The sequence below is a fragment of the Tachyglossus aculeatus genome, chromosome 2, assembly GCF_015852505.1.
Source record: "Tachyglossus aculeatus isolate mTacAcu1 chromosome 2, mTacAcu1.pri, whole genome shotgun sequence".
NCBI lineage: Eukaryota > Metazoa > Chordata > Mammalia > Monotremata > Tachyglossidae > Tachyglossus > Tachyglossus aculeatus.
The window spans coordinates 131,562,722-131,588,457 of NC_052067.1; the positions used below are offsets into that span (position 1 = coordinate 131,562,722).

Below are 25,736 nucleotides of genomic sequence, written 5' to 3' on the forward strand. Positions count from 1 at the left end.
GTGGAGGGGAGATGATAGGGCAAGAGGTGGAGGGGGCAGCTGCAGAACGTATTCCCAGGAAGCCAAAATCTTTTTGCCAGTGGCCCATTGGCCTAGATGAGAGCCACAGGAGGGGTAGGGACAGGAGGGGGGTGGTCCCCATCTCCTCCCCGGATGGACTGACCCTTCCTCCCGGCCTCTGCTCCTCGGAGCCAGCCGGGGCCCAGCCGCAGGGCCGGACTTGGAGTCCTTTTGTCCCCGCGCCTCGGTGAGAGAGTCGTCAAGGTCGTTCTCTGCTCAGGGGAGAGGGGGAAACTGATCCCAGGGACTGGCGGTCTGGACGGAGACCCTCCTCGCCCGCCTCAGGACGTCACTGGCGGCGGGGGAGTCGGGGGCAAGACCTGGGCCCACTCGAGGATGTCCGCGCAGAGCGACTCCACGGCGTCCAGCCGCTCGATCTGGACCAGTTTGGTGAGCAGCTCGGGGATGCTGTAGCCTGCAGTGCTGATCCTGTCGAAGAGCTGCATGCCGTCCGTCATGCCCCCGATCTCGTCCCGCTTCAGCCCGAAGCTCTCGGCCAGATGGCGCCAGGTTTTGACGATGGCCTTCTCCGTGTTGTAGGTGGAGCTGAGCATCCTGCTCGTCTTCTCCAAGCAGTCGAACGGCAGCTCCGTGGGGCTGAGTCCTGCAATATGAGCGGGCTCGGTTACGGCTGGCAGTCCACGGACGTGGGGAGCAGGCTGGCCGAGAGTCGACACCCCCTGGCTAAGGAACTATGGGTGAAAGGTTACCCTTCTTCAAGCAGCGTGGCATAGTAGATAAAGCACGGGCCTGGCATTTATTAAGCACTTACTAAAGCCCTGTTCTAAGTGCTGGAGGGATACAAGGTGATCAGGATGTCCCACGGGGGGCTCGCAGTCTTCATCCCCATCTTACCGATGAGGGAACTGAGGCCCGAGAAGTGAAGTGACTTGCCCAAAGTCACACAGCTGGCAATTGGGCTGTGAATTGGGCTAGAAGACACAGTCTTCTAGACTGTGAGCCCACCTTCTATAATAATAATAATGGTGGCATTTATTAAGCGCTTACTGTGTGCAAAGCACTGTTCTAAGCGCTGGGGAGGTTACAAGGTGATCAAGTTGCCCCAAAGGGGGCTCACAGTCTTAATCCTCATTTTACAGATGAGGTAACTGAGGCACAGAGAAGTGAAGTGACTTGCCCAAAGTCACACAGCTGACAATTGGCAGAGCCGGGATTTGAACCCATGACCTCTGACTCCAAAGCCCGTGCTCTTTCCACTGAGCCACGCTGCTTCTCTTCTAGACTGTGAGCCCACTGTTGGGTAGGGACCGTCTCTATATGTTGCCAACTTGTACTTCCCAAGCGCTTAGTACAGTGCTGTGCACACAGTAAGCGCTCAATAAATACGATTGAATGAATGAATTGGTGGAGCCGGGGTTTGAATCCATGACCTCTGACTCCAAAGCCCATGCTCTTTTCCACTGAGCCACGCTGCTTCTCTAAAAGTCATAGGTTCTAATTCCGGCTTCGCCACCTTTCATTCATTCAATCGTATTTATTGAGCACTTACTGTGTGCAGAGGACTGTACTAAGCGCTTGGGAAGTAGCTGTGTGACCTTGGACCAGTCACTTAATTTCTCCAGGCCTCACTTACCTCATCAGTAAAATGGGGATTGAGGCCGTGAGCCCCATGTGGGACAGGGACTGTGTCCAACCCAATTTGCTCATATCGACCCTAGCGCTCAGTACGGTGCCGGGCATATGGTAAACACTTAAGTACAATATTGACAATAATAATAATAAAAATAATAATACTTAGACTGCTAGCGCCACGTGGGATAGGGACTGTGTCCAACCTGCTTATCCTGTATCTACTCCAGTTCTTAGTATAATTATCTTGGCACTTAAACATTGATTAATTGATTAATTACTCTTCTTGAGAGAATAAGAACCTGAAGTCGAGGTGAAACCAGGGATAGTGCCCAGGATAGAGTGAAACGAGTGCTCACAGGAGAGTGAAGTGCCCAGGGAAGTGGGAAGTGCCCAGGAGAGAGTGAAGTGTCCAAAGAGTGAGTTAAGTGCCCAGGTGAGAGTGAATTAAGTGTCCAGGGGAGGGTGAAATTCCCATCTCATCTCAGATAATGACCGAGATCAGAGGCCTGAGGAAAAGATGACAATTCTGAGTCTTTCCCAATCAATCAATGGTATTTATTGAGAGCTTACTATGTGCAGACCACTGTTCTAAGCACTTGGGACAGTACAATAGAAGAGAATAAGCAGACACTTTCCCTGCCCATAATGAGTTTAAGCGCTTACTATGTGCAAAGCACTGTTCTAAGCACTGGGGGGGATACAGTGTGATCAAGTTGTCCCACGTGGGGCTCACAGTCTTAATCCCCATTTTTACAGATGAGGTAACTGAGGCTCAGAGAAGTTAAGTCACACAGGTCACACAGCAGACTTGTGGTGGAGCCGTGATTCAAACCCATGACCTCTGAATCCAAAGCCCGTGCTCTTTCCACTGAACCACACTATATTTATTGAGCGCTTACTGTGTGCAGAACACTGTACTAAGCGCTTGGGAAGTAAAAGTTGGCAACATATTTATTCACCCCTCCCTCAGCTCCAAAGCTCCCGGCTCTGCCACACTGATCGTGTCACCACAGCACACAGCCGTAATTTATTTATTTCTATTAATCTCGGTCTCTCCCTCTAGACTGTAACCTCACGGTGGGCAGGGAACGGATCTACCAATTCCATTAGACTGTTTTATCGGACTCTCCCAAGCTCTAATGCAGTCCTCTGCACATGGTAAGTATTCAATAAACACGATTGATTGATTGTGGTGCTTTTTAAGTGCTTCTTATGTGCCAAGAACTGTACTAAGCGCTGGGTTAGATACGAGGTAATCAGGTCCCACGTGAGGCCCACAGTCCAAGTAGGAGGGAGCAAAGGGATTGATTGAATCCCTATTTTGCCGTGAGGGAACGGAGGCACAGAGAAGTGACTCGCCCAAGGTCACCCAGCAGATAAGCGGCAGAGCTGGGATTAGAACTGAGGTCTTTTGACGCCCAGGCCTGGGAGCTTTCCGCTAGGCCACACTGCTTCTCTGACAACAAGTAAGCCACTGGTATGGGATTAACCTGTATATATGTTTGTACATATTTATTACTCTATTTATTTATTTATTTATTTATTTTACTTGTACATATCTATTCTATTTATTTTATTTTGTTTGGTTTTTTTCTGTCTCCCCCTTTTATCCTCATCATCAATCGTATTTATTGAGCGCTTACTATGTGCAGAGCACTGTACTAAGCGCTTGGGAAGTACAAATTGGCAACATATAGAGACAGTCCCTACCCAACAGTGGGCTCACAGTCTAAAAGGGGGAGACAGAGAACAAAACCAAACATACTAACAAAATAAAATAAATAGAATGGATATGTTAAAATAAATAAATAAATAAATAGAGTAATAAATACGTACAAACATATATACATATATGCAGGTGCTGTGGGGAAGGGAAGGAGGTAAGATGGGGGGGATGGAGAGGGGGATGAGGGGGAGAGGAAGGAAGGGGCTCAATCTGGGAAGGCCTCCTGGAGGAGGTGAGCTCTCAGCAGGGCCTTGAAGGGAGGAAGAGAGCTAGCTTGGCGGAGGGGCAGAGGGAGGGCTGTGAGCCCACTGTTGGGTAGGGACCGTCTCTATATGTTGCCAACTTGGACTTCCCAAGCGCTTAGTCCAGTGCTCTGCACACAGTAACCGCTCAATAAATACGATTGATTGATTGATTGATTGATTGATTGATTAACACAGCTTGGGACCCAGGAAGGGGCATCTGAGCTTAGCGAGCTGGTGCCCAGGTGTATTATTTAGGGATTGTCAGACTCCCACCAGGCCCAGCCAGAATTTGGCTGGCGCAAGACACTGCCCGTTTCTGTCGGAGCAGTTTAACAAGAGCATTAATCCGCTCCTCATACAGGCTCAGTTCTTGATCCAGGCCCTCTTCTCTGGCTTTCCCTCAGCTTTCTCTCAGCCAAGCTCTCTGCCTGCCTCTGCAGCTGGAGATGAAGATCATCATCATCAATCGTATTTATTGAGCGCTTACTATGTGCAGTGCGCTGTACTAAGCACTTGGGAAGTACAAATTGACAACATATAGAGACAGAATAGATATGTACAAGTAAAATAAATAAATAGAGTAATAAATATGTACAAACATATATACAGGTGCTGTGGGGAAGGGAAGGAGGTAAGATGGGGGGATGGAGAGGGGGACGAGGGGGAGAGGAAGGAAGGGGCTCAGTCTGGGAAGGCCTCCTGGAGGAGGTGAGCTCTCAGTAGGGCCTTAAAGGGAGGAAGAGAGCGAGCTTGGAGGATGGGCAGAGGGAGGGCATTCCAGGCCCGGGGGATGATGTGGGCCGGTGGGGGGGGATCAAATCCGGAGAGAAGCAGTGAGGAGGGTCTAGTGAAAACAGCCCGGGCCTGGGACTCAGAAGACCCGGGTTCTAATCTTGCCTCTGCCACCTGCCTGCTGTGTGATCTGAGATATGTCGCCTAATTTCTCTGGGCCTTGGTTTCCTCTACTGTTCTTCTTCCCTGTTAGATTGTGAATCTTGCGTGGGTCGGGGTCTCCCCTGAGGGATGGGTCAAATTCCCACTCTTTCCCAGCACTTAGTATTGTGCTCCACATCCCGTAAATCATCATCAATCGTATTTATTGAGCGCTTACTGTGTGCAGAGCACTGTACTAAGCGCTTGGGAAGTACAAGTTGGCAACATATAGAGACAGTCCCTACCCAACAGTGGGCTCACAGTCTAAAAGACTAAAATACTTAGTAAATACTGTCAACTCGATGACCTCGCGTCTACCCCGGCACCGAGTACAGTGCTCAGCACATAGAGAAGTAGCGCGGCTTAGTGGAAAGAGCCCGGGCTTTGGAGTCAGAGGTCATGGGTTCGAAGACTTGTGACCTTGGGCAAGTCACTTAACTTCTCTGAGCCTCAGTTACCTCATCTGTAAAAATGGGGATTAAGACTGTGAGCCCCACATAGGATAACTTGATCACACTGTATCCCCCCCCCAGCACTTAGAACAGTACTTTGCACATAGTAAGCGCTTAACAAATGCCATCATTATTATTATTATTATAGTAAGAGCTTTGTGAATCCGACAGTTATCGCTACTGTTATTACAATTGGGCATGAGAGGCAGCGTGGCTCAGTGGAAAGAGCACGGGCTTAGAGAAGCAGCGTGGCTCAGTGGAAAGAGCCCGGGCTTTGGAGTCGGAGGTCATGAGCTGAAATCCTGGCTCTGCCACTTGTCAGCTGTGTGACTTTGGACAAGTCACTTCACTTCTCTGGGCCTCAGTTACCTCACCTGTAAAAATGGGATTAAAACTGTGAGCCCCCCGTGGGACAACCTGATCACCTTGTAACCTCCCCAGCGCTTAGAACAGTGCTTTGCACATAGTAAACGCTTAACAAATACTATTATTATTATTATTATTATTATTATTTGGAGTCAGAGGTCATGGGTTCAAATCCTGGCTCTGCCAACTGTCAGCTGTGTGACTTTGGGCAAGTCATTTCACTTCACTTCTCTGTGCCTCAGTTATCTCATCTGTAAAATGGGGATTAAAACTGTGAGCCCCCTGTGGGACAACCTGTCACCTTGTAACCTCCCCAGCGGTTAGAACAGTGCTTTGCACATAGTAAGCACTTAACAAATACCAGCATTATTATTATTATTATTATGTGGCGGGGGAAGAGGAGCGAGGTTCGTTTTATGGTATCATTAAGAACTAACTGTGTGCTAGGCATTGTACTAAGTGCTGGTGTAGATAGAGTCAATTAGGTTGGACACAGTCCCTGTCCCACATTTTACAGACGCGGTTACAGAAGCACAGAGAAGTGAAGTGACTTGCCCCAGGTCACACAGCAGACCTGAGTTTAGAACCCAGGTCCTTCTGATCCCAGGCCCATGCTTTATCCATTAGGCCATGCAGTTTCTTGAGGAGGGTGAGGAGCAGTTTACAAAAGCCCAGCTCCGTCACTGACTTAAATTTCCAGGCAAGTCATGTTATATATGTTTTAGATATATATATATATCTAATATATATATAAATATATATATATATATTTTATATATATATATGTAAATATATAAATAAATAAATATATGTAAATATAGATATATATAAAAATATATATTTTAGACTGTGAGCCTACTGTTGGGTAGGGACTGTCTCTATACGTTGCCAACGTGTACTTCCCAAGCGCTTAGTACAGTGCTCTGCACACAGTAAACGCTCAATAAATACGATTGATGATGATATATGTGCCTTAGCTTCTCCCCTTAGAAAATCAGAAGGGGAGGAGGGAACTCTGGGCTCCTGTGGTACCCCAGGCAAACCACTTAACCACTCTGTGCCTCTGCTTCCTCATCTGTAAAATGGGAAGAATAATTACCCTGCCTCTCCCTATCTCACAGGGATGTCTTGAGGATTAAATGATATAAATTCAAGTTATTTTTCTTCTTGTTCTTGATTATTTTCGATTACAGTCTCTAGACTCTTGTGAGCTTGTTTTTTTTAATGGTATTTGTTAAGCGCTTACTATGTGCCAGGCACTGTACTAAGCGCTGGGGTGGGTACAAGCAAATCAAGTTGGACTCAGCCCCTGTCCCCCGTGGGGCTCACAGTCTTAATCCTCATTTTACAGATGAGGTAACTGAGGCACAGAGAAATGAAGCGACTTGCCTAAGGTCACACAGCAGACAAGCCGCGGAGCCGGGATTAGAACTCATGATCTGCGGGCTCTCAGGCCCGTACTCTATCCACTAAGCCACGCCGCAGGGAACATGCTTACCCAACTCTGTTATACTGTACTCTCCCAAGTGCTTAGAACAGTGCTCTTCATATAGTAAGTGTTCGATAATTACAGTTGGTTGATTCATTATTCACCATTTCGAATGACACTCACTAATGGAGGTTTGTCCAGATCATTGGATGCTAGGTAATAATAATAATAATTGTGGTATTTGTTAAGCGTTTACTATATGCCAGGCACCGTATTAAGCCCTGGGGTGAATACAAGCAAATCGGTTTGGACACAGGTGAAATGTGAAACTCCCACTTAGACTTTTATTCATTCATTCAATCGTATTTATTGAGCACTTACTGTGTGCAGAGCACTGGACTAAGTGCTTGGGAAGTACAAGTTGGCAACATAATAATAATAATAATAATGATGGCACTTATTAAGCGCTTACTATGTGCAAAGCACTGTTTTAAGAGCTGGGGAGGTTACAAGGTGATCAGGTGGTCCCACAGGGGGCTCACAGTCAATCCCCACTTTACAGATGAGGTCACTGAGGCCCAGAGAAGTGAAGTGACTTGCCCAAAGTCACACAGCTGACAATTGGCGGAGCCAGGATTTGAACCCATGACCTCTGACTCCAAAGCCCGGGCTCTTTCCACTGAGCCACGCTGCTTCTCTAACATAGGGAGACGGACCCTACCCAACAGCGGGCTCGCAGTCTAGGAGGGGGAGACAGACAACAAAACAAAACATATTAACAAAGTAAAATAAATAGAATAGTAAATATGTACAAGTAAAACAAATAGAGTGATAAATCTGTACAAACATATATACAGGTGCTGTGGGGAGGGGAAGGAGGTAGGGTGGAGGGGAGGGGGAGGGGGAGGGCGCTTAGTACAGTGCTTGGCACATAATGAGCATAGACTGTGAGCCCGCTGTTGGACAGGGACCGTCTCTATATGTTGCCGACTTGTACTTCCCAAGCGCTTAGTACAGTGCTCTGCCCACAGTAAGCGCTCAATAAATACGATTGACTGACTGACTGAATGAATTTAACAAATATTACCAAAATATAGCGTTAAAACAGCCTTCAGGCTATGAATGGCATCTACAGAGTCTTGGCCGGATTCAAAGGCCTTCGGAAACATCAAAGCAAGATATCTTCAAAGCCCTCTATCTGGTAGGATTGACAGCATGATTGTTAGAGGACTCATTTTTTTTCCCTTCAAATTAGGTTCTCCCTCAGAAGTCGTGGAGTGGAGGTTTAAGCCTGGGAGGAATACTTTGGAGCTTCTATTCTGAGTTTATCAATCGTATTTGTTGAGTGCTACTATGTGCAGAGCGCTGTACTAAGTGCTTGGGAGAGTACAACATAAAAAAGTTGGTAGACCCGTTCTCTTGTCGCCAATGAGCTTACAGTTTGGAGGGGGATAGGGACATTAATAATAATAATGACGGCATTTGTTAAGCGCTTACTATGTGCAAAGCACTGTTCTAAGCGCTGGAGAGGTTACAAGGTGATCAGGTTGTCCCACGGGGGGCTCACAGTCTAAATCCCCATTTTACAGATGAGGTAACTGAGGCCCACCCAGAGAAATTCAGTGACTTGCCCGAAGTCCCACAGCTGACAGTTGGCGGAGCCAGGATTTGAACCCCTGACCTCTGACTCCAAAGCCTGTGCTCTTTTCCACTGAGCCACGCTGCTTCTCATTAATACAAATAAATAAATCAAAGATATGTACGTAAGTGCTGTAAGGGTGAGGGAGGGGTGAAAAATGATTGCAAATCTGACTGCCGCCGGCCATATTTGCAAAAGTGGAGATAACGTCTGTGAATCGCCCCCTTCTAGACCGTGAGCCCGTTTTTGGGTAGGGACCGTCTCTATATGTTGCCGACTTGGACTTACCAAGCGCTTAGTACAGTGATCTGCACACAGTAAGTGCTCAATAAATACGATTGAATGGGTTGAGTTTTCTAATTCAGAGATGAGGGAGGCTGGAGGAGTGAGATGTACCACTCCAGGCGGTTGCGGGAGTGCGTAGAGGATGGGTGGAGAGGAGGGCAGTGCCGAGGGGAGGGAGAGATTAGAGTTTTCATGCTAAGACTCCTTTGCTCAGGCTTTGGGCCAAGTAATTTGTACTTCCCAAGCGCTTAGTACAGTGCTCTGCACATAGTAAGCGCTCAGTAAATACGATTGATTGATGAAGTATCCGGACAGAGGCGACGGAGCCTGGGCTGGAAGAGAGGAAGGAAGGAAGGGTGGGATCAGGCAAGGCGGAGACCCCACGCCGGAACAGACGGGAGAGAGGCAGAGGGAGCAGGCCGACGATGAAACCAGGAATCGCTAGGGCAGATGCTAATCAATCAATCAATCAATCAATCAATCGTATTTATTGAGCGCTTACTGTGTGCAGAGCACTGTACTAAGCGCTTGAGAAGTCCAAGTTGGCAACATATAGAGATAGTCCCTACCCAACAGTGGGCTCACAGTCTAAAATGGCTAAGTAAATGGTGCCAGGGTGAGACTCAGGAGACACCCTCCGTAATAACGCAAAGACAGCAAAGTTGGTATCAATCAATCAATCAATCGTATTTATTGAGCGCTTACTATGTGCAGAGCACTGTACTAAGCGCTTGGGAAGTACAAATTGGCATCACATAGAGACAGTCCCTACCCAACAGTGGGCTCACAGTCTAAAAGGGGGAGACAGAGAACAGAACCAAACATGGTAGACACGTTCCCTTGCTGCCAATGAGCGTACCAATTTGAGGGGGATACGGCCATTAATACAAATAAATGAATCACAGATACGTACATAAGTAACACCAGTAATTTTTAGACTGTGAGCCCACTGTTGGGTAGGGACTGTCTCTATATGTTGCCAATTTGTACTTCCCAAGCGCTTAGTACAGTGCTCTGCACACAGTAAGCGCTCAATAAATGCAATTGATGGTAGTAATAGTAGTAACTGTGGCATTTGTTCATAATAATGATGGTATTTGTTATGCGCTTACTGTGTGCCAAGCACTGCTCAAAGCACTGGGATAGATACAAGGTGATCAGATTGTCCCACATGGGGCTCGCAGTCTTAATCCCCATTTTACAGATGAGGTCTCTGAGGCCTAGAGAAGTTAAGTGACTTGCCCAAAGTCACACATTCATTCATTCAATCGTATTTATTGAGCGCTTACTATGTGCAGAGCACTGTACTAAGCGCTTGGGAAGTACACAGCCAGGACCTGAACTAAGTGATGGGGTGGATACTTGTACGTTCCAAGCGCTTAGTACAGTGCTCTGCACACAGTAAGCGCTCAATAAATACGTTTGAATGAATGAATGAATGGATACAAGCGAATCAGGTTGGATACGGGCCCTGTCCCACATGGGGTTCGCAGTCTTAATCCCCATTTTACAGATGAGGTAACTGAGGCCCAGAGAAGTGAAGAGACCTGCCCAAGGTCACCCAGCGGACAAGTTCTCTTTTCCATTATATGGAGCAGGGGGCTGAGCTGGATCGCGGAGGGAGGTTGGGATGAGAGAAGTGTTTAGAGAAGGAAGGTCTCCCGAGAATCAAGGACTCAGGAGCCTAGAAACAGGAGGCGCTAATAGCTTAACTGACAATAATGCGCAACTTGGATAATAATAATAATAATAATAATAATAATAATGGTATTTGTTAAGCACTTACTATGTGCAAAGCACTGTTCTAAGCGCTGGGGGGATACAAGATCATCAGGTTGCCCCATGTGGGGCTCACAGTCTTAGTCCCCATTTTTCAGACGAGAGAACTGAGGCCCAGAGAAGTGAAGTGACTCGCCCACAGTCACCCAGCCGACAAGTGGCAGAGCCGGGATTAGAACCCACGACCTCTGGCTCCCAAGCCTGGGCTCTTTCCCTTCTAGACTGTGAGCCCGCTGTTGGGTAGGGCCCGCCTCTATATGTCGCCGAATTGTACTTCCCGAGCGCCTAGTCCAGTGCTCCGCACACAGTAAGCGCTCAATAAATATGATTGAAGGAATGACTTTCAACTGAGGCACGCTGCTTCTCTCTCTGAATTCATTCATTCATTCAATGGTATTCACTGAGCGCCCACTGGAGCGAGAGCAGCAGTGTGGCCTAATGGGTAGAGCCTGGGCCTGGGAGTTGGAAGGACCTCGTTTCCAGTCCCAGCTCTGCCACTTGTCTGCTGTGTGACCTTGTCCGAGTCACTTCACTTCTTTGTGCCTTAGTTCCCTCCTCTGTAAAATGTAAAATGGCATCTGTAAAATGTAAATGTAAAATCCTCTGTAAGTGAGGATTAAAACTGAGCCCCATGTGGGACACGGACTGTGTCTAACCTGATATCTGCCCCAGCGCAGATATGGTGACTGGCACATAGTAAGTGCTTATTAAATACCATAAAAAAGAACAAAAAACTGCGGGCACCTCAAGGAATCCTTTCTCCCTGGAGGCATATCGAGGGAAAGCATTTCTAGAGAAATGTAGCAATACATCATGTGAGGGCTTGCTTTATTAATTAATTAATTAATTCATTCATTCATTCATTCAATCGTATTTATTGAGCCCTTACTGTGTGCAGAGCACTGTACTAAGTGCTTGGGAAGTACAAGTTGGCAACATATAGAGAAGCTTTAGAGAAGCAGCGTGGCTCAGTGGAAAGAGCCCGGGCTTTGGAGTCAGAGGTCATGGGTTCCAATCCCAGCTCTGCCAATTGTCAGCTGTGTGACTTTGGGCAAGTCACTTCACTTCTCTGTGCCTCAGTTACCTCATCTGGAAAATGGGGATTAAGACTGTGAGCCCCCCGGGGGACAACCTGATCACCTTGTATCCCCCCAGTGCTTAGAACAGGGCTTTGCACATAGTAAGGGCTCAACGGATACCATTATTGTTATTATTATTTAATTGTTAGCCACCCCCAAGTCCCTTTCCCTTACCTTCAGCCACCCCACACACATTGGCGTACACGTCAAGGATCTTTTTCCGTCGACTTTGAATCTGCAGGACACAAAACAAAGAGAGTGTTTGTATCAGCCTTAGTGAAGGCCACTGATCTGGACTAACAAAGCATCTCCTCGACATAAAATACCCCATGCCGAAAATACCTCTCCCCTTAAAGTGCAGGCTTCTAACATGCAGGTGGAGTCAGGTGGTAAGAGATTAGATGGCCAGGGAGCAAAATCTCCCATCCACTGTTTTGTTGCATGGCCCTTTGCAAGGAGCTTTAATGAGGCACTGCACTAAGCGGGTTGCTTTCTCTTAGCATGACGCTTTTGCAAGAGGGAATAGTCAAGGAAGATTTGGAAGAACAGAAGCAATTATTGACGTGAGGAATGTTCCCATTTCCTGGCCGTAAATTCTCCTAATCTCTGTTGCAGCTACAGCACATCATTTTACCGCAACTATGAATTATGAGTGTGGCCCGGAGTGTTCACCGTGGGACCGTACCCCGGTGGATTTGTTGTTGGTTGTGGAAGATTTATCTCTCGTCAGATGAACTAGCGATAACAAGCACAACTCCGGGGATCCTTGCTTGTCAATGGCGGCTTCTTCGTCGCTGTCCATGCTCCGGCTCAGCAGCTGCTCGTTCTCAGAAGAGGCGTCGTTTTCACTGGAAAAGCAAGCCAATCGATCGATCAATCTGTGGTATTTATGGAGCACTACTTGATGCTAAAAGTCTATCCACTCCAGTCCGTATTTCAGCCTGCCGACCGGATCATTTTTCGACAAAACCGTTCAGTCCACTCCTGAAGAACCTCCAGTGGTTACCCATCTACCGCCGCTAACAGAAACGCTTTACCATCGCCTTGCTCTTAGCTACTGACCACCACTTTTACTTGTCAAGATTCGCAGAAACTGCCTCCCCACTCCTGGTGAGGATTAATGGAAGCCTATTTCCCAGAGATTTTACCTCAACTACTAGATCCAAACTACACGCTTGGAAGCAAGGCCCATTGGGATTCTCGCTTTGTGCCTGGATTCAAACGGGCTGGAATGGGCAAGTCCCTGAAGGGAGGAATTACAGGGCTACCCGAGGCCATGGTAACAGAAAGTGACTTGTTAAACCTCAGCGACGAAGGACCGTGTCACGTGTACGTTTTGGGCCCCGTGGCGAATGGTACTCTCCAAATTCTCCTCAGAAACCAACACAGAGAGCCGCACTGCGTTCATTAAGGGCTTGAAACTAGAGGGAAGGCAGCTCCAGAAAAATCACTCAAAATATATTAAAAACAGTCTTTTTTAAAAAAATTTATCTTCCCGTCGTGTTTGGGCTGAAACCTTAAAAAGGAATGATATTTGCTGGTAATTGGGTGATAATCACGCCGCCCACACAACAACCTGACCCATGAGACTCAGCAGTGAAAGCCAAACTGAAGATTCTCTATGGACGGTAACCACTTAATCCGATTTCCATCGTCTGGGCGTGGAAAGGGATAGAAAAGGCCCTTTCTGGGGGGCCAATAATGGACTCTCACCATATTGACTGATTATGCTTGGGAATCAAGGAATGACCCCCCCATCTCTTGTCCATCCCCCCTCAGCCCCAACCCAAGGCTTGGGGGGCAGTTGTGACGCTCTCTTTCCAAGCTTCTACTTTTCCCAAATTCTCACGTTTCAAATAAGCATTCCAATCAAATCAATTGATACAATTTTGTAATAATAATAATAATAATAATAATAATACTAATAATGGTATTTGTTAAGCGCTTACGATGTGCCAAGCACTGATCTAAGCGCTGGGGTAGATACAACGTAATCAGGTTGTCCCACGTGGGGCTCACAGTCTTAATCCCCGTTTTACAGATGAGGTAACTGAGGCACAGAGAAGTTAAGTGATTTGCCCAAAGTCACACAGCTGACAAGTGGCGGAGGCAGGATTAGAACCCACGACCTGACTCCCAAGCCCGGGCTCTTTCCATTTTGTGTCAAGCACTGTTCTAAGAGCTGGGGTTGATACAACCTGATCAGGTTGGACCCAGTCCGTGTCCCACATGGGGCTCACAGTCTTAATCCCCCTTTCATAAATAATAACAATAATAATGATGGCATTTATTAAGCACTTACTATGTGCAAAGCATTGTTCTAAGTGCTGGGGAGGTTACAAGGTGATCAGGTTGTCCCATGGGGGGCTCACAGCCTTAATCCCCGTTTTCCAGACGAGGTAACTGAGGCCCAGAGAAGTGAAGTGACTTGCCCAAAGTAACACAGCTGATAAGTGGCGGAGCCGGAATTTGAGCCCATGACCTCTGACTCCAAAGCCCGGGCTCTTTCCACTGAGCCACACTGTTTCTCTATAGCTCAGGCACAGAGAAGTCAAGCGAATTGCCCAAGGTCACGCAGCAGACATTTATTGAGCACTTACTGTGTGCGGAGCACTGTATTAGGCTCTTGGGAAAGAACAATATAACAGAATTGGTAGACAGGATCCCTGCCCTTGGGCCATGGTGCCTAGATTACCACTGAGCTGAGCCTGGGACACGTATTCTCTTTCTGTTCTTATTCTTATTTCTTCCTTCCTTCTCTCTGAGGGGGAGGGAAGGCAAGATCACACAGCAGGCCCACAGTGGCAGAGATGGGATTAGGACCCACGTCCCCTAACTTCCAACCCCATGCTCATCCTACTAGGCCAGGCTGCTTCCCAATCATCCCTCGGAGCTCGAAATGTGTTCCTTTTGCTCTGGGATTGGACCCTGAAAAAAAAAACCCAACACTGCCAACAAGGGGATTAGGTTCCCAGCTCAGAGTGAGCAATTTATTCATATTAAGTGGTGGACAGAGTTGTCAAGGCAGGAGAGAATATTTACATCCTAATTAGAGTCCAGTATTTTTATCAATCAATCAATCAATCAATCGTATTTATTGAGCGCTTACCGTGTGCAGAGCACTGTACTCAGCACTTGGGAAGTACAAGTTGGCAACATATAGAAACAGTCCCTACCCAACATTCATTCAATTGTATTTATTGAGCACTTACTATGTGCAGAGCACTGTACTAAGCGCTTGGAAAGTACAATTTGGCAACAGAGACAATCCCTACCCAACAATGGGCTCAGAGTTTTGCACATCCCAGACTGAGCCCCCTCCTTCCTCTCCTCCTCCTCCCCCTCGCCTTATCTCCTTCCCCTCCCCGCAGCACCTGTATGTATGTATATATGTTTGTATGTATTTATTACTCTATATTTATTTTACTTGTACATATTTATTCTATTTATTTTATTTTGTTAATATGTTTTGTTTTGTTGTCTGTCTCCCCCTTCGAGACTGTGAGCCCGCTGCTGGGTAGGGACCGTCTCTATAGGTTGCCAACTTGTACTTCCCAAGCGCTTAGTCCAGTGCTCTGCACACAGTAAGCGCTCAATAAATATGATTGGATGAATGAATGAATGAACATCTCGAAGCCCAGAGTTCTCTGTCTAGGGGAGGTAGATTTCCTCAGCCAAACTCTGTGCTAGCATTCCAGATAAGTACAGTACAGTGCTCTGCACACAGTAAGCGTTCAATAAGTACGATTGATGATAACAAAGCCAGTGGTGGGAATGGCAGCCAGGTGAGGCGTTGGAGCGGACCATGACCCGTTTGAATGTGGGGGGAATTTGTACCGAATCAACCTTACTTACAACTAGACCATGGAGTTTTGTTTTGAAGGAGGTGGGTGTTCTCAGCAAGATTGACTGTGAGCCTGTTGTTGGGTAGGGACCGTTTCTATATGTTGCTGATTTGCACTTCCCAAGTGCTTAGAACAGTGCTCTGCACACAGTAAGTGCTCAATAAATACAATTGAATGAATGAATCAAGCAAAAACTCCTCACTCTCGGCTTCAAGGCTATCCATCACTTCACCCACTCCTCCCTCACCTCCCTTCTGTCCTTCTTCAGCCCAGCCCGCACCCTCCGCTCCTTTGCCGCTAATCTCCTCACCGTACCTCATTCTTGCCTGTCCCACCATCGACCCCCGGCCCACGTCCTTCCCCTGTCCTGGAATGCCCTCCCTCTGCCCATCCGCCAAGCTAGTTCTCTTCCTCCCTTCAAAGCCCTACTGAGAGCTCACCACCTCCAGGAGCCCCTCCCTGACTGAGCCCCCTTTTTCCTCTCCTCCTCCCCATCCCCCCTGCCCTACCTCCTTCCCCTCCCCACAGCACTTGTATATATTTGTACAGATTTATTACTCTATTTATTTTCCTTGTACATATTTACTATTCTATTTATTTTGTTAATGATGTGTATATAGCTATAATTCTATTTGTTCTGACGATTTTGATGCCTGTCTACATGTTTTGTTTTGTTGTCTGTCTCTCCCTTCTAGACTATGATCCCATTGTTGGATAGGGACTGTCTCTATATGTTGCCGACTTGTACTTCCCAAGTGCTTAGTACAGTGCTCTGCACACGGTAAGCGCTCAATAAATACGATTGAATGAATGAATGAATACTTGAATGAATTGAAGGAATAATCTGTCTGATGGATCTACTTAGAATGAGCCATGAACTGTGATACCCCCCACCCTAGGGTTCTGTCTCTGACTGAAAGCTCACTGTGGGCAGGGAATATGTCTGCCAACTCCATGTCAGCCAACTCTGTTGGAGTGTACTCTCCCAAGCACTTAGTACAGTGCTCTGTATACAGTAAGGGTTCAATAAATACCACTGATTGATTGACAGTGGCATCAGGATGCTTGAGGGGACTAAGTGATCGTAGTTCTGTGGACATTCATCCCCATGATTAATCAATCAATCAGTGGTATTTATTGAGTGCTTACTATGTGCAGAGCACTGTACTAAGTGCTTGGGAGAGCATGATGCAACAAAATTAGTGGACATATTCCCTGACCATGATGAGCTTACAGTCTAGAAGATTAATGATGGAGCAGCAGACATCTCTAACCTCTAGAGTCCCAACACCTGGGTTCTAATCCTGGCTTCTCCACTTGACTGCTGTGTAGCCTTGAGGCAGTGACTTAACTTCTCTGTGTCCAGGTTCTTCAAATGTAAAAATGAGGATAAGATACCTGGTCTCCGTCCGTCCTAGACTGTGAGTCTCAGGCAGGGTCTGTGTCCAATTTTATAATGATAATGATAGCATTTATTAAGCGCTTATTACGTTCAAAGCACTGTTCTAAGTGCTGGGGAGGTTACAAGGGGATCAGGTTGTCCCACGGAGGGCTCACGGTCTTTATCCCCATTTTACAGATGAGGGAACTGAGGCACTGAGAAGTGAAGTGACTTGCCCAAACTCACACAGCTGACAATTGGCAGAGCCAGGATTTGAACCCATGACCTCTGACTCCAAAGCCCAGGCTCTTTCCACTGAGCCACGCTGTCTGGTGCTTCGCACATTGTAGGAGAGCTTAATAAGTGCAATAATAATAATAATAACAATAATTATAATATTTAAGTGCATACACTGTACTAAGGGCTAGGGTAGATGCAAGATAATCAGATCCAGCATAGTGCCTATACTAAAAGTAGGAAGGAGAACAGGTATTGAATCGCCATTTTTCAGATGAGAAAATTGAGGCACAGGAAAGATAAGGGACTTGCCCAAGGTCTATGTGGTAGATCCAGGGTTAGAACCCAGGTCCTCTGATTCCCAGGCCCTTGCTCATATTATTATTGGTGAAATGAACCAGGCTGTCAGTGTGACCTTCTGCTTTATTCAATCAATCAATCAATCAATCAATCGTATTTATTGAGCGCTTACTGTGTGCAGAGCACTGTACTAAGCGCTTGGGAAGTACCAGTTGGCAACATATAGAAACAGTCCCTACCCAATAGTGGGCTCACAGTCTAAAAGTCTAAAAATTCAACAAAGGTTGTACTAGAGAAGCAGCGTGGCTCAGTGGAAAGAGCACAAGCTTTGGCGTCAGAGGTCATGGGTTCAAATCCCAGCTCCGCCACTTGTCAGCTGTGTGACTTTGGGCAGGTCACTTAACTTCTCTGTGCCTCAGTTACCTCATCTATAAAATGGGGATGAAGACTGTGAGTCCCACGTGGGACAACCTGATCACCTTGTAACCTCCACAGCGCTTAGACCAGTGCTTTGCACATAGTAAGCGCTAAATAAATGCCATTATTATAATTATTAAAGGTTTCCTCCGGATCTCAGAACCCGGATTTGAATCTGATCTTCCTCATCCGCCCTCCGTCGACCTGGGTCAGAGTCCTGGGAGTCTCCCAAAGTCCCCCATGGCCCCAAATCTGGATCACGGAGCACGGTTTACCTCTTCGCAGTCTTTGCCGGAGTAGCCGTCAGCTTCTCAAACTCATCCTTTTCGGTGAATATCACTCCATTTTCTGCAGGTTAACGGGAAGGAGGGAGGAGAGGTTAAAATGGTCGTCAAGGCTATTGATTTCAACATCCACCCTTACTGAATGCTGCCTCTGTTTATAGAGCGGTATATTGGCTGCCCGGACTCTTTAGAGTCAGAGGTCACGGGTTCAAATCCTGGCTCCCCCACTTGTCAGCTGTGTGACTTTGGGCAAGTCACTTAACTTCTCTGTGCCTCAGTTCCCTCATCTGTAAAATGGGGATTAAGACTGTGAGCCCCCCGTGGGACAACCTGATCACCTTGTAACCTTCCCAGCGCTTAGAACAGTGCTTTGCACATAGTAAGCGCTTAATAAATGCCATTATTATTATTACTATTATCTGGAAAATGGGGGATGAAGACCGTGGGGCAACCTGATCACCTTGGATCCTCCCCAGCGCTTAGAAAAGTGCTTTGCACATAGTAAGCGCTTAATAAATGCCATCATTATTATATAGCTCATGCAAACACGAAGATACTCTCTCTCTGACTTTCTCTTTAGATAGATACTGTCTCTATATGGTCGCCAACTTGTACTTCCCAAGCGCTTAGTACAGTGCTCTGCACACAGTAAGCGCTCAATAAATACGATTGATGATGATGATGATGATGATGATGGAAGAAGGGTATTTGCTTCCTCTGCTGTCTGGTTCTGGAGAACAGCTAAATCCACTCACGTAACGACGCCCCAAGGATTAAGGCACCACTTCCCTCGATCCCTCTGCTCACCCGCAGAAGAGCTTAAGGAATTAGGAGAGACGGCTGGACAGGATGGGAAATAAATGGGGAACTCAATCCATCAATAGCCCGGGCGCGAAAGTAGGGAGGTGAATGCCAACCTTGAACTTCTCTCTTCTCTTCTGGTTTGCTGGCTTGGGCCTCCACGTTTTTGACCGAATGGCTAGTGCAGCAGGCTGGAAGAGAAAGGAAGAGCCCATTAGGGGATGAGCTGAAGAAAGGAGGGACAGGGAGGAAGCCGGGTAGAGTTGAGGCGGTTACCTTGAGCGGAAGGCTTGGTTTTCACAATGTAAAACATGATGATGAGGACGATGGCGATGGCCATGATGAAGATGGTAGACATGGCGATGATCAGGGCGGTGGCCAGGTGCCCTTGCCCTGCCAGATCTGTCAGAGCCCCGGGAGAAAGCAGGAAACTCCTGGTTATTATCATCATCATCATCATCAATCGTATTTTTTGAGCGCTTACTATGTTCAGAGCACTGTACTAAGCGCTTGGGAGGTACAAATTGGCAACATATAGAGACAGTCCCTACCCAACAGTGGGCTCACAGTCTAAAAGGGGAAGACAGAGAACAAAACCAAACATACTAACAAAATAAAATAAATAGAATAGATATGTACAAGTAAAATAAATAAATAGAGTAATAAATATGTAGAAACATATATACAGGTGCTGTGGGGAAGGGAAGGAGGTAAGAAGGGGGAATGGAGAGGGGGACGAGGGGGAGAGGAAGGAAGGGGCTCAGTCTGGGAAGGCCTCCTGGAGGAGGTGAGCTCTCAATAGGGCCTTGAAGGGAAGAAGAAAGCTAGCTTGGCGGATGGGCAGAGGGAGGGCATTCCAGGCAGAGAACTCTTGGCTCAGGACGTAGGACCCTCGGAACAATTTCGTGCGATCACATGCCCGGTCCTTGCATCTTAGCTACTACATTTAAAAGAACAGGAGCTGTTATTGCTTGGAACAACAAACCTGACTTTCGATAAGGGGCATCCCGGCTGATGCCCAAGGAAGCCCTGTTGTCTTCAATTATTCATTCATTCATTCAATCAATCGTATTTAGTGAACGCTTACTGTGTGCAGAGCACTATAATAAGCGCTTGGAAAGTACAAGTTCATTCATTCAATTGTATTTATTGAGCATTTACTGTGTGCAGAGCACTGTCCGGGCAGCGTGGCTCAGTGGAAAGAGCCCGGGCTTTGGAGTCAGAGGTCATCAGTTCAAATCCCGGCTCTGCCACTTGTCAGCTGTGTGACTTTGGGCAAGTCACTTGACTTCTCTGTGCCTCAGTTCCCTCATCTGGAAAATGGGGATTGAGACTGTGAGCCCCGCGTGGGACAAGCTGATCACTTTGTAAACTCCCCAGCGCTTCGAACAGTGCTTTGCACATAGTAAGCGCTTAATAAGTGCCATTATTATTATTTAGAGGTCTTTGAAGGTGGGGAGAGTGGTGGAGGGGGAGGGAATTTCGGGCAGGAGGGAAGACTTGAGGAAGGGGGTCATCGGCAAAAGAGACGAAATCGAGGCCCGGTAAGTTGGAGTTGGAGCATTGAAGTGAAATCCAGTTTTACTGAGGTACTTTAGGTGACCAAAAAAAAAGGGAAATAATAACCTTCACGTGGCAGCCTGGGAAAAAACAATGACTGGAGAACTGTTAAACCCCAAAGTAGGAAAATTAGTCTCAGCAAGTGAAGGAAAGCGTGTTTGGCTTGCTTAGCCAAGAGCAGATGATATAATCTTTTTAATATTCTCAGTATTGTGTGTTACCTCCCCGGAGTATCAGGAGAAATGAGACGCATCTATCTCGGCAAGGTTTTACTGGTTTGGCACCCTACGTAAATAAGGGAAGGTGCAAAATACAGAGGCTGAACCCTAGATACCTTGGGAGATGGGCCGATATTCCCTCCAAGCTCCCCAAAACAGTGATTCCTAATGAAGGAAAACCCAGTCCAAAGGTTTCTCTGAGGTAATTATCCAGCTTTGTTCCTCTTGATACCCTTTCCCAATACGGAAAGGTGGAAAGAGCCCACTGTTGGGTAGGGACCGTCTCTATATGTTGCCAACTTGCACATCCCAAGCGCTTAGTACAGTGCTCTGCACATAGTAAGCGCTCACTAAATACGATTGATTGATTGATTGATTGATTGAAGGAAAGCAGCTTTGTGGAACATATCTATTCTATTCTATACCTATTCTATTTATTTTATTTTGTTAATATGTTTGGTTTTGTTCTCTGTCTCCCCCTTCTAGACTGTGAGCCCACTGTTGGGTAGGGACTGTCTCTATATGTTGCCAACTTGTACTTCCCAAGCACTTAGTACAGTGCTCTGCACACAGTAAGCGCTCAATAAATACGATTGATTGATTGATTGATTGATTGAAGGAAAGCAGCTTTGATTGATTGATTGATTGATTGAAGGAAAGCAGCTTTGTGGAACATATCTATTCTATTCTATATCTATTCTATTTATTTCATTTTGTTAATATGTTTGGTTTTGTTCTCTGTCTCCCCCTTCTTGACTGTGAGCCCACTGTTGGGTAGGGACCGTCTCTATATGTTGCCAACTTGTACATCCCAAGCGCTTAGTACAGTGCTCTGCACACAGTAAGCGCTCAATAAATACGATTAATTGATTGATTGATTGAAGGAAAGCAGCTTTGTGGAACATATCTATTCTATTCTATATCTATTCTATTTATTTTATTTTGTTAATATGTTTGGTTTTGTTCTCTGTCTCCTCCTTCTAGACTGTGAGCCCACTGTTGGGTAGGGACCGTCTCTATATGTTGCCAACTTGGACTTCCCAAGCACTTGGTACAGTGCTCTGCACACAGTAAGTGCTAAGTGCTCAATAAATACAATTGATTGATTGATTGATTGATTGATTGGAATCAAAATGAACATCTGCTGTCTGAGCGGAAATCTGAGGCCTGAGTGGGAGTCTGAGCCATGGGCAGGGAGTCTGAGGCCTGAGTCCGGGGGGGTAAGTGAGGCCTGGGTCTGAAGTCTGAAGCGCTTAGTACAGTGCTCTGCACACAGTAAGCGCTCAATAAATAGGATTGATTGATTGATTGAAGCCTGAGCAGAGGTTGGATTGTGGCAGTCCAATCTAGCCCACAATTCCACATCCCAGAGAGGAGCCTCCCACCTCTGGGGCCTGTAACCCCTGGACCTTCCCTCAGGCTCCGCTCCCCGCCATCACCTCATTCACAGGTGAGCTCAGGGAGGATATGGGGCCTTTCCTCCCCACCCTGAGAAGTACAGCGTGGCTCAGTGGAAAGAGCCCGGGCTTTGGAGTCGTAGGTTGTGGGTTCAAATCCCGACTCTTCCAATTGCCAGCTGTGTGACTTTGAGCGAGTCACTTCACTTCTCTGGCCCTCAGTTCCCTCATCTGGAAAATGGGGATTAAGACTGTGAGCCCCGCTGGGGGACAACCTGATCACCTTGTAACCCATGACCTCTGACTCCAAAGCCCGGGCTCTTTCCACTGAGCCAAGCTGCTTCTTTTATTATTTTTTTATGGTGATGATGAAGAATCAATCGATCGATGGTGGTTATTGAGCGCTTACTATGTGCAGAGCACTGTACTAAGCACTTGGGAGAGAACGATACAACAGAATTAGCAGACGTGTTCCCTGCTCATAAAGACTTTAAGATGACGATGATGATGATGTGATTTGACATCCGCGTGGCTCAGTGGAAAGAGCCTGGACTTTGGAGTCAGAGGTCATGGGTTAGAATCCCAGCTCTGCCACATGCCTGCTGTGTGACTTTGGGCAAGTCACTTCACTTCTCTGAGCCTCAGTTACCTCATCTGTAAAATGGGGATTAAGACTGTGAACCCCACATGGGACAACCTGATCACTTTGTATGCCCCCCAGCGCTTAGAACAGTGCTTTGTACATAGTAAGCGCTTAACAAATGCCAACATTATTATTATTATTATTATGTAGTGGTGATGATGATGGTATTTGATAAGCGCTTACTACATGCCAAGCACCGCTTTAGGCACTGGGGTAGATACAGGGTGATCAGGTTGTCCCACGTGGGGCTCCCAGTCTCAACCCCCATTTTCCAGATGAGGGAAACTTGTAACCCCTCCAGCGCTTAGAACAGTGCTTTGCACATAGTAAGCGCTTAATAAATGCTATAAAAAAGTACCATAATAATAATAATGATAGCATTTATTAAGCACTTGCTTTGTGCAAAGCACTGCATAGAGGAAAAAAGCACAGGCCTGGAGGGGTCCGCAGATCTGGGTTTTAATCCCAGTTCTGCCCCTTGCCTGCTGTATGAACTTGGGCAAGTCACTCCTTTTCATTCATTCATTCAATCGTATTTATTGAGCGCTTACTGTGTGCAGAGCACTGTACTAAGCGCTTGGGAAGCCATTTCATTCATTCATTCCTTCATTCAATCGTATTTATTGAGCGCTTACTGGGTGCAGAGCACTGTACTAAGCACTTGGGAGAGAACAATACAGCAGAATTAGCAGACGTGTTCCCTGCTCATAAAGACCTTAAGATGACGATGATGATGATGTGATTTGACATGTGGTGGTGATGATGATGGTATTTGATAAGCGCTTACTACGTGCCAAGCACCGCTTTAGGCACTGGGGTAGATACAGGGTGATCAGGTTGTCCCACGTGGGGCTCACAGTCTCAATCCCCATTTTCCAGATGAGGGAATCTTGTAACCCCTCCAGCGCTTAGAACAGTGCTTTGCACATAGTAAGCGCTTAATAAATGCTATAAAAATACCGTAATAATAATAATGATAGCATTTATTAAGCGCTTACTATGTGCGAAGCACTGCATAGAGGAAAAAAGCACAGGCCTGGGGGTGTCTGCGGATCTGGGTACATATATACCTGTATATATGTATATATGTTTGTACATATTTATTACTCTATTTATTTATGTATTTTACCTGTACATATCTATTCTATTTATTTTATTTTGTTAGTATGTTTGGTTTTGTTCTCTGTCTCCCCCTTTTAGACTGTGAGCCCACTGTTGGGTAGGGACTGTCTCTGTATGTTGCCAACTTGTACTCCCCAAGCGCTTAGTACAGTGCTCTGCACACAGTAAGCGCTCAATAAATACGATTTATTGATACTGATATTAATTGGGTTCTAATCCCAGTTCTGCCCCTTGCCTGCTGTGTGAACTTGGGCAAGTCACTCCATTTCATTCATTCATTCAATCGTATTTATTGAGCGCTTACTGTGTGCAGAGCACTGTACTAAGCGCTTGGGAAGTACCAGTTGGCAACAACTGCACCACAGTTTCGACTTCTAGGTGGAGGAGGACTTTTCCGACCCGCTCGATACCTCCGGCGAGCTCAAGGGCCGGCCGCATTTCTTCCAAAACCGGAGTGGCTTCTTAGTTGCTCCGAGTGTTTGTTGTTCAGCCTGAGCAGCCGGCAAGCCGTTCTCTGGCTCAGCTCAGGGCGAAAAAATGGTTTGGAGGAGCAGGGAATGCCTCAGGAGTCTTCCTAGGAATGATTCCCGGTCCGCCCCCTTCTTTCTGTGGAGGGGAAATCCAGAAACTCAAACCCCCGGCTCTTTTCTCACCTTTATGTGCGTGCTGGAAAGGTGAAAGAGTGCTGGTTCCGGAGGCACTGGGTGAGCTGGCTGCAGCTCCTGGGGGGGAGACCACACCTGCAAAGCACAACAAATTGGCCTTCAATCAATCATCATCATCATCATCATCATCAATCATATTTATTGAGCGCTTACTATGTGCAGAGCACTGTACTAAGAGCTTGGGAAGTACAAATTGGCAACATATAGAGACAGTCCCTACCCAACAGTGGGCTCACAGTCTAAAAGGGGGAAACAGAGAACAAAACCAAACATACTAACAAAATAAAATAAATCGATCGCTCGACCCATTGCGTTTACTGAAGCAGCGTGGCCCAGTGGAAAGAGCCCGGGCTTTGGAGTCCGAGGTCGTGGGTTCAAATCCCGGCTCCGCCGATCGTCGGCTGTGTGACTTTAGGCAAGTTGTTTCACTTCTCTGGGCCTCAGTGACCTCATCTGGAAAATGGGGATTAAGACTGTGAGCCTGCCTTGGGACAACTTGATCACCTTTAGACTGTGAGTCCACTGTTGGGTAGGGACCGTCTCTATATGTTGCCAACTTGGACTTCCCAAGCTCTTAGTCCAGTGCTCTGCACACAGTAAGCGCTCAATAAATATGATTGATTGATTGATTGTAACCTCCCCAGCGCTTAGAACAGTGCTTTGCACATAGTAAGCACTTAATAAATACTATTATTATTATTATTATTATCACTTACTGTGTGCAGAACATAGTACTACGCATTTGGGAGAGTACGGTAAGACAGTTGGATGACACATTCTCTGCCCACAACGAGCTTACAGTCTAGAGGAGGAGGCAGAGGGAGAGACAGTCCCTCTGAAGTTACCTCTAATAATGATAATAATGGTATTTATTAAGCGCTTACTATGTCCAAAGCACTGTTCTAAGCGCTGGGGAGGTTACAAGGTGATCAGGTTGTCCCACCGGGGGGCTCACAGTCTTAATCCCCATTTGACAAATGAGGTAACTGAGGCACAGAGAAGTGAAGTGACTTGCCCAAAGTCACACAGCTGACAATTGGCGGAGCCGGGATTTGAACCCATGACCTCTGACTCCAAAGCCCAGGCTCTTTCCACTGAGCCACGCTGATTCTCTAAAGTTACCAGAGAAGCCGTGTGGCCTAGCAGAAAGAGCATGAGTCATTATCACTTGCCTGCTCTGTGACCTTGGGTAAGTCATTTAACGTCTCCGTACCTCACTTCCCTTATCTGTAAAATGGGGATTCAATACCTGTGCTACCTCCTACTTAGACTGAGCTCCA

At 46.7% G+C, this 25,736-nt stretch overlaps 1 protein-coding gene across 1 annotated transcript in view; it reads right to left on the reverse strand.

The window, feature by feature from the left end:
- Window positions 1-341: 341 nt before the first annotated feature.
- Window positions 342-25,736, reverse strand: part of EDAR (ectodysplasin A receptor) — a 75,604-nt gene continuing 50,209 nt past the window's right edge. The window contains exons 5-11 of the mRNA XM_038741812.1: window positions 24,445-24,531; window positions 19,128-19,253; window positions 18,968-19,042; window positions 18,042-18,114; window positions 12,272-12,434; window positions 11,761-11,821; window positions 342-664 (exon numbers count right to left, since the gene is read on the reverse strand). Coding sequence (XP_038597740.1) covers window positions 342-664; window positions 11,761-11,821; window positions 12,272-12,434; window positions 18,042-18,114; window positions 18,968-19,042; window positions 19,128-19,253; window positions 24,445-24,531 — 908 coding nt within the window. The remainder of the gene's footprint in view (window positions 665-11,760; window positions 11,822-12,271; window positions 12,435-18,041; window positions 18,115-18,967; window positions 19,043-19,127; window positions 19,254-24,444; window positions 24,532-25,736) is intronic.